This window comes from Mus pahari, chromosome X (genome assembly GCF_900095145.1).
Source record: "Mus pahari chromosome X, PAHARI_EIJ_v1.1, whole genome shotgun sequence".
Taxonomy (NCBI): domain Eukaryota; kingdom Metazoa; phylum Chordata; class Mammalia; order Rodentia; family Muridae; genus Mus; species Mus pahari.
In genome coordinates, this window is record NC_034613.1 from 119,164,934 (window position 1) to 119,174,595 (window position 9,662).

The following is a 9,662-nucleotide window of genomic DNA, read 5'->3' on the forward strand; positions in this document are numbered from 1 at the left end:
AAGATTTATTTATTTATTTATTATATGTAAGTACACTGTAGCGGTCTTCAGACACTCCAGAAGAGGGAGTCAGATCTCGTTACGGATGGTTGTGAGCCACCATATGGTTGCTGGGATTTGAACTCAGGACCTTCAGAAGAGCAGTCGGGTGCTCTTACCCGCTGAGCCATCTCACCAGCCCCAAAGATGGCTGCTCTTAAAGATAGCACTGAAACAGTTCTCCATTCAACTTGGAACAGTCCATTGAGTTGACCTCACTACATTTTGAGAATCTGATAGGTCCATAGGTTCTTGTCAAAATAATAATAATAGTAATCATAGAATAATTGGCAGACCTGGGTTCATGTTGCAGTTCCACATGGCTTATAAGTATATATTCTTTGACAGGTTGTATGGATCTCTCGTGTCTATTTTCTTATCTGTAAAATCATCATACTACCACCTGGCTGAGGAAGTTGCCATAAAGATGAAGAGGGATAACATGTGGCTAGACCCTGGAGCATGGCAAGTCCTCAGTAAACACCTAATATTTTCCAGTACCCTTCCTTTCAACATCTAACTTACATGACTTCTGGGTGTCTCTAGTATTTGAGCTAATCCTTGGCTGGCCAAATTCTCCAGTAGGGCCTAATATATCTATCTATCCCTATTTTTCTTCTCCTTACCCTTGCCTGTCTCATTTCATGAATGTTTAGAGCTCTCCATATTCATTCCTCAGATAAATCTGATTCAGCCATCCAGAGCTTTGTTTACATAAATTAATGTGTTCCTGATAGATGATAATGGATTATTCTTTTTTAATGATATTGTTTTTAGTATTTTTGAAACAAGGTCTCATGTCGACTTGGCTGTCTTCTGTAGCAGAGAATGACTTGAACTCTTATTTCTACTTCTTTGTCTCAGATCCTCGGATTATACAAATGGGCCATCACCCTGGCAACAGTTGTGTTGTAACTGGGACCTTCAATGGTGCCACAAAACCAAGTAAAAACGCGTCAACTCTCCCACCTGACTGATCCTCATGTTGTCTAAGGATAATGTCTTTGCAACCCAAATTATAGTCAATAGTGGTATCACCCTGGAGAGTGTCAGAATGTCACAGCTGACTGTAGAGCTGCTGCCTCAGAATAATTTGGTAATACCCACACATGACCCATGTGCACATTAAAATATGAAGAGCAATACATAGAAGCAGCCAGCTGAAATGAGAGACGAGGGCACCTTTGCAAGGGGAAAGACTTCTTCTATACCCAGAGGAGCTATTTCAGAGCTCCAGGGATGGGACTCCCATTACTGCCACCTGGAGTCCATGGCATCTCAGGGACTCAGCTGCTTGCCTGCTGTGCTGGATCTTTGGAGCTTCCAGAAGAGTCAGACTCCAGTTACTGGAATCAGAGGGCTAATTGGCGCCACATGGCTCCAAATCCTGCCAGTTTCAAGGAGAATGACAAGACTCCCCAAGGAGCCAACCAAATGTAAAGAAAAGGGAGCCAAAGGCAAGGAAGGATGGAGAAGTAAAAGCCAATGCCTGGAAATGTAACTATAACATTTTAGTCCTTGTGCCCCAAAGCATAAAAAGATAGAGCATTCACTCAGAATCATTTCATTGCCCTGTCAGTTCATCTGTCTTCAGCCTCATCCAGCCTAGCAACAGTTGTTAGCTTGAACTCCAGCTCCTGGTTTCTCTTTGGCCAGTGATGGAGATCAGGTTAGTTCACAGAGGAATCAAGGCATCTGATTGCAGTCAGACTGTCTGATAATTAGACCAGGAAATGGGTTACCTGGCTCACGAAGAAGCAGAGTGCATTATGAGGCTGTCTCTTGAAAAGAAGGGGGGGGTGACATTGGGTGAAGGTTCATTTTTGACTCCCTTCCTCTGCTCTTCTGGTCACCCTGGACAATGCTACCCATAATATTGTCACCTCTACATTTATGTCATATACTTAACCTTCTAAGTGCTTCTTGTCTGTGACCATGATCTCATTTCATTCTCCCTCAACAACACAGAGTGAGCAGGATCAGAGACAGGTTAATTATAATGTATGCTGAACACCCCGGCCTAGCCAAGATGTGGCGTGCTACTATTCACAGGGTCTGAGCTGTCTTGCAATGGAAATCCTGGGTGGTCAGGGGTCCCAGAGTCTGACATCATTAGCTGGTAGTGCTGGGATTTCGGGACCTTCCAAGGAGATTTGGCTCCAGCTGGATCACGGATGTGCTCAGCTTCTGATGATGTCTGCTCCTTCTACCCTGAGGGCTGGGGGAGGAGCAGCCACCTCACCTCTTTGGCAGGACAGATAGCAGCTGTGAGGAGATAATAGATGTGAAAGTACTTTTTCTCAAATGAGGTAATAGGTGTCAATATGCAAAGAAGCACATGGATCTAAAAGGTTGTTACTATGAGACGGAAGGAAAAGGCTAGAACTTGTTCTTGGATCACCGAATGGAGAGAGGGCCACCCGATTATAAGTACTTTAGAGACATTGAGTAGAAAACAGGACAGAATGAAGGTGTGGTGTGTTTGGGAGCAAAGGACAGAAGTAAATAGCAGATGCCAGAAATAAAGCAATGAAGGGCTCATGAGCTCTGGCTGCTTCATAATTTTCTCAAGAGTTTGAAGAGACCAGAAGCCAAGTTAAATTGCCTAGTTTCCCCAGGAAGGCAGTCATATGGCCTTTAGACAGCCGAGCTCCTCTCATCCATCATTGCTTTCCTTCAGTGACACTCCCAAGTCTCCAGACACTTAGCAAATTTCAGAGGGACTGGGCTGCAGACACTGAGAAATGCAGACCTCAGGAGGAAAGGAAGCCCTTCCATTTGGATTGTAAAATGGCCTCCTGGGTCTGTTAATAGAGGTTTCTGACGTGACCCAAGAAGTGTGGGAAGGCCTAGGCACTGGGAGGCATCCGATACTTGTAAAATTGAGAAGGATCCAGTTAGGGATAGTTATTTCAGCTCTGAAATAACCCTAATGAGGAATGAAATGTGATTTAAGTTTTACCTGGAGCCATGCCTTTGGTGATGGAGAATAGCTTCGTCCCCTGGGAGAGAAAGAGAACGCTTGGGTTCCCATCTCTCTCCACACTCTCTTTTCCTAGCCAGCCAGAAACATCCCCACACCCTCCACGGCACCTTCTCCACCTTTTCCAGCTTTTCCCTGAATGTATGAGGCTGAATTAGTTGTCCAGTTCATCGACTGGTCTCAATCACACGCGAATCTTTGTATGCATCAGACCCTTGTCCTTTCTCTTCCAGCTAGACTGGTGAGACCGATAGCTCTTCAGAACCAAAGACCCAAAGCTTCTCAGTGTCCTCGGGGGTGGACTGTCGGAGTAGCTACTCAATAACTACTCGTTGACTGACAATTGTAGGTGAGGAGAATAAAGCAAAACATGTCACTAAAGGCTTTCAATCCATTGGTTGCTTTGGCTCCAAGAGTGACTGTACTCCATCAGTACTGGTGGTGTGGTAACCTCAAGGACCACTGAAAGCTGAAGGAAAAGAAAAGGGGAGAGGAGCTGGATGATTAGTGGTTTGGATTGGGAGGGTGAGTTCAGAACACTACAAAATAGTTCCTTGGAATACCTGCAGCCTCTTGGATGCCCACACCAGGGTCTATGCAGCCCTACAGACCACTCTGACCCTACTTGGTACCCACATTGACAACTGGTTTATTTCATCCCCAGGAAGAGGCATCTTATTGTCTTGGATACTAGATGGCAAGAGACAAAGACTCATTTGAGCAGCAACCTGAAGGCTGAGGCAAGATGGTAGCCCAAGACAATGTTCTCTGGCTCTCTTTAAGTCCAAACTTGTGCCTACCAGCAGAAACAGAAGTCAGAAAAGCACCTAGGGTCACACTCTCAAAGAACCCCTGTCCCCCAAAAATACTTATCCAGGACAATAGCCAAACCACCTTCCAGCTGCTTTGTGCCTTTCAGTTGTAAAGCATTCATTTGTCTTACTATGGTAGGAAGAAGTGAGGGAGCCAGCTTCTAGATTTGCCTTCTAGAGGCTTGCCCTATCCTAGCATCCCTTTCTACCTCCCCAAGGGATAATAGACAGGTCTCCAGGCCATATCAGGTATAGCTAGAGTCCATGTGGCTGCATTCCTATCATCCCTGGTGATAGAGAGAGCTCGCTGCAAGGTCTCTGCTGGACTATCATTTATCTTTTATATGATTGTTCTAAGTCTCACTTCCCCCACAAGTAGTCAAACGCTTACTCTAATTAGTTGATTCCTGATAAACAACCTAGCTGCTTGAACCCACCTGCCACTGAAGTATTTGGAATTCTGAGTCAACAATTGCATCAGTCTTATAGTGTCAAAGCCTCCCACATCTTTTACAGACCTTGTACTAGTTTGATTAATTAACTCCTACTCCTCTGTTTTGAAGGACCCTGGATAGACCTTTAATTTTAGAGAATAGATATATTGAGGTAAGGAACCTAGGCTCATCTGCTATGCCTGAACTCCTGAGGATACAGGGGAACCAAATCAAGTTGCTAAGATTCTGAGCCCCTTGTCTCTGGCCCTCTATCTTCCACCTCTGCCTGACTTGTCCCTCTCCTAGCCCATCATTCCCTGTCTTACTAACTCCCTTGTTCCTGGGACCCAGTGTCCCACAAACTCCACTGTCCTTGAACTCACACTCCTCGGGGCTCTTCATCCAAATGCCACACCCAGGCCTATCAGGCTGAAGTGTGCCTCATCCTGGCCCTTGGTGTAGAAGCTTTATACAGCTCTCTGTGCAGTGCTACCCTTCAGGAGCATCACGAGAATCTGGAATCTTCCCCAGGTGTGAGGGAAGTGTTTCCTCTTCCCCAGACTTGGCTGAGTTTCAGATCTGTCAGCAGCCTCAAGAAGTTCCCCTTCTGGCCCACAGGAGCCATTTTCCAGCTGTCCCATTAAGTGAAATAAGTTGGCATTATATACAATTGTGTAAAGTAATGGTCCTGAACATTAGCATGCTTGTTTATATATGCCACCTAAATAGTTCCTTTTTATATATTACCTAATAGACATTAAAGTTTAAAATTGCACAAGGACTTCATGAAGATGTTCCTCGTTCTCGAATGACTTCACATTTCCTTTCCCACTTATTTGCCTGCTTTTGTGGCCTGTTCCCTGGGGGGTTAGATTTCTTTAGGGAGTTAATAGCCAATTAAGATAGGTGATACCAGTTAACTTCAGAACAATACATGTGCCTGTGGGCTTCGTCTACAGTCCCAACACCATAGAGAATAAGTGTGACTTGCAATTCCCATGGCACCAGTTTCTCCTGAAGACAAGTAGTTTCTCCTCCCTAGCTCCCTCTTACTCCTGTAGGATCTACGATGGTAGTCATCGCTTCGGCTGGTCCCAAAGCATGTAGGAAATTAAGCTGTGATTTCCCAGGTATCATAGCCAGAACCATAATTGATGTCCCTCCAAGCTGGTTTTGAAGGCTTAGTTCCCTTTGCATCTTTTTTGCTCCTATCTTCCCCTTCCCCCAGTCATGTGATGCAGGAAGAGAACACAAATGATATGGAATGTGTACAGCTGCCAGCAGAGACACTGCGACAAGTGACCATTCACCGAGACCCTATATATGGCTTTGGCTTCGTGGCTGGCAGTGAGAGGCCTGTGGTGGTTCGATCTGTGAGGCCAGGTAGGTGTCCCTCAGAGGGTATTTCCAGCCCCTGGCTTTTATCTCCAATACCTACCTATCTTCCAAGAATGCAGAGCATCCAAGTATGTGGGCTTACTGAGTAATTTACCAAGAGTAGGGAACGATTTGCCAACTAATGACAAGCCATTGCGTAACTTGGGGCCAGTGACAAAGACTGCAGTTAAGAGTATTAGGGGAAAACAAAAACAAACCTTCCCTTTGCACAGAATATGCATAGGAGAGCTGTCATACCCTGGATGAGGAAGTACCATTCAATTTAATTCAATGAGTATTTATAGAATGCAGATTCTAAGTCCAGCAGTGTTGCAGGGAAGCACAAGACACAGCTCCTGTCCTCAAGAATCTGGGAGCCAGAGAGATGTCTTAGTGCATAAAAGCACTTGCTGTGCAGGCCTGACGACCTAAGTTTGATCCCTGGAGCCCACATAAATATGGAAGGAAAGAATCAACTCCACAAAGCTGTTCTCTGATGTATACACACACACACACACACACACACACAGAGAGAGAGAGAGAGAGAGAGAGAGAGAGAGAGAGAGAGAGAGAGAGAGAGATTCTGATCTCCAGGCTGTGAAGGTTATCCATGAGAAAGATGAGCCAGTGAAGACGAGAAGTAGGATCAAGACCCTGGTGAGCTGGGGAAAGGAGACCAGAACCAACCGTCTCAAGGCCAGGCTGGCAGCAGCAACAGTCCCCATTGGTGAAACATCTCCCGTGTTCTTTATTCCCTTTTGTTGAGTTCTCACAGCGAAGTCAGCAAGGTAAGAGGCACCCGCTCCCATTTTACAAAGGAGGAAACTGAGGCATAGCAGGATGAATCACCTAGGAAGCAGTTGGACAAGTGTTTTGCTCAGAGCCTGCCTGAGTAGGTGAGGGCCAGGTTGGGCTCAAAAGGGACCCCAGGGGATAGGAAAAGGAATGAGCACCCTGCCCCCAAGCACAAAGCCCTGCCATCAAGAATGAACTAGAGCCGGAGAATGGCTGCGTTCCCATCTCCTGTGCACTGACAGAAGGAAGCTTTATTTCTCCCTTGCTAGGCCTGGGGCTTGAGATGTTTACAATGGTTTCTTACTCAGTCAAAAGGAGCAAGCCAGAGTACGAACCGGTCTTGCAGAAATTTGATGAATTTCACCATCCTCAAAGGAGAAGGAAAAAAAAATATTTTTCTGTAAACTCTCTTCAACTGGAGGGCACAAGCAAACAAAATTCAATCCAGGAGTTTGTGGGTAACCTAAGGCTCCTGAGTCAGTCAGGCAGTTTGGCAAGAGAGTTTTTGTCTTCTGATCAGAAATCAAATTTGTCTGGGAAAGAAGGCATAGGCATAACTTGGTATAACAACGGACCACCAGGAGCCCCTACTTTAAGTTCAAAGTAAACAGAATTGGAAGACTGGAAAAAAAAAGCCCTCCCCTCTCCAATCTCTGAAGAAGGGAAGGAAATAAAGTGGACTCCACTTAAGAGCCTGTGATTTTCATTTGGTTGGCTTTGTATTTGTTTTGGAGACAGGGTCTAGTGCAGCCCTGGATGGCTTGATATAAGCTACGTAGCTCAGGCTGCCTTTGGACTTTAATTGTCTTGCCTCAGTCTCTCTCCAGTGTTAGGATTATAGGTGGATCTGCAGAGTGAGCCCATGACCCAGTGTGTGCTAACCAAGCACACCACCCTAGAGTTATACTCCTAGCAAAAGAAAGTTGCTTTTGACAGAGTAGATAGAAGGAATAAAGCAAATGGAAGATCCAGTCACCATCATGTATTCAGTTCTCGCCAACAGTGATCATCTATTTTGTATCCTTTGTTTTGTCCTATTGGTGAGACAAGCTTTTATGCAGCCCAAGGTGGCCTTTAACTCGATGACTTGTGATTCAGGCTGGCCTTGAACTCCTTATCTGCCTGCCTCCACTTCCCAAGTACTAGGATTCCAGCTGTGAGCCGCTTTACCTGGCTTAGTTGGCTATTTTAAGTACTATGTATTCATCATCTCATTTATCTTCCCACGATTCTTATGATGTATGGGTACTGTCATTTCCTCAGTTAACAGATAAGTGACTAGGAGACATTCAAAGTCTCACTCAAGGTCATACAGTTAGTGAATTGCCACAGCAGGATTAGAGTCCAGTTCAGTGGCTGCAAAGAGTGTGATTGTCAACCCCATACCTACAACTCCTGAAGTCACTGCACTGGCAGGAGGCATGCCCTACTAAATTCCCTCGCTGTTCCATTGGTGACTTCTTGCTGTGCCAGCACATGAGTCCCTGGCTCCAGAACCACTGATACATACATGCTCAGGTGGCTCTTTTTATTTTTGTACTTGTATTTTGAACCCCATGTATGCTGGCCTAAAACAAATCCTTCCTTCTCAACTGTCTTTGCACAGGGTCTTGTCACAGGGTCTTGTCACAGGGTCTTGCTGATTTTTCCAGACTGGCCTTGAACTTACTTAGTAACCCTGGCACTCTTGAACTTCAGATCTTCCTGTCTCAGCCCCCCTAGCAGTTGGGGTTGTAGGCTTGTGCCATAACACCTGGTCTATTTGCTATGTATATGGTTTTTTTTTTTTTTGAGGGAAAATAAGCAGCACATTTCTTTGTACAGAGAAAAGTTGGAATCTGGCCTATTAAAATGGCCATAAATAACAATCAAGGTCATGCTGGATCTGACTCCTTATTCTTTCCTAGTCTCTGAGATGATTTTCTCAAGAAAAAAGGAGAGAGAGGGGAGAGGGAAAGAGGGAGAGAGAGAGAGAGAGAGAGAGAGAGAGAGAGAGAGAGAGAGAGAGAGAGAGAGAGAACATTTTCCTAGAGAGCAGAGGCAGCACAGTCCATGATACCTCCTCGTCCCACCCTTTACTGTAACCAAGGCATATAGCTTCCCCACAAATCTGTTCTTAACCTCACCATTGGAGATGGGAAGGAAATGTGAAAAACAGCAGCAGATTTCCTGCTACCTCTAGGGACACATTACATTTGTAAGGGACACATTCCCTCAGTGTTGGAAAAAGTTAAACCCTATAAGTCTCAAGGTCCATTCCCCTTCTCCAAGCATATGAATAAAATATGAATAATATTCAAGTGAGACTATTCTTCCTTCTGATCTTGTCATTGTCCCCACCTCCAGCAGTATGGAAAGCATTCATTGTACCTATGTAAACCTCTCACATGAGACACAAGTCTCTGTTCCTCTTTAGAGCCAGTCAGGCACTTGCCAACTGTTTCTGAGCTTGGGGACTTATGTCCTATCCCATGCTCTGCTAAAGGAGCTACCCTCCATTCTCTCTCTTCATCCCTCTGTCCTTTATGGACAGAAGCCAGAACTAGAACACCCCTGCCACCACACCTCAGGCTCCATCATCTGCAGGCCTCCACTGGCATTCTCTCTCTCTTTATTGGCTTGACTCCCTCAGGCACCATGGCTTTTGCCCAGAAGTGCACTTTCCTGGCAGTAGCTCTGAGCCCTCATGCCTCTCTCCTCTCCTCTGCAGGAGGCCCCTCTGAGGACAAGCTCCTGGCTGGTGACCAGATTGTGGCTATTAATGAGGAGGACGTGAGTGAAGCCCCCAGGGAGAGGTTCATAGAACTCATCAGGTAACAGGGTCCTCTGGGGCCTTGACAGGAACTGAGCAGTGTCCCCACCCCAGCCCCACCAGGAGCAAAGGGCTACCATTATTCTTTAAGACCCTAGGAAGAAACCCTCTGAGAAAGAACAGCTCTAGCCAGAGCTCCTGGCCAACTACAACTGTGGGTCTCAGCCTGTAAGGGTCACCACAGGCCTCATATACCCTGCCAGTGACATGAATAGACAAAAAGATATGCCTTGCTGCTCTGTCCTCCCCAACTTGTCTCTGCAACCAAGCCCTTTTGTTTTGGAGTTTTGAAATTTTACAGTCACTATACAGTGGGGTGTGCCAAGTGATTGATGAGAATCCAATATGCACATGTACACACAAACCACACATGAGAGAGAGAGAGAGAGAGAGAGAGAGAGAGAGAGAGA

At 45.7% G+C, this 9,662-nt stretch overlaps 1 protein-coding gene across 3 annotated transcripts in view; it reads left to right on the top strand.

Moving 5' to 3' along the window:
- The window catches only part of Frmpd3 (FERM and PDZ domain containing 3), a 93,133-nt gene that overhangs the window by 13,593 nt on the left and 69,878 nt on the right, over positions 1–9,662 (top strand). For 2 of the 3 annotated variants that reach the window (XM_021188087.1, XM_029534494.1), the window contains exons 2-3: positions 5,497–5,651; positions 9,151–9,253. In XM_021188087.1, the coding sequence (XP_021043746.1) occupies positions 5,504–5,651; positions 9,151–9,253 (251 nt within the window). In that variant the 5' untranslated portion in view covers positions 5,497–5,503. Of the gene's footprint in view, positions 1–5,496; positions 5,652–9,150; positions 9,254–9,662 lie in introns of those variants that run through there. The other variant, XM_029534495.1, reaches the window with a different exon arrangement.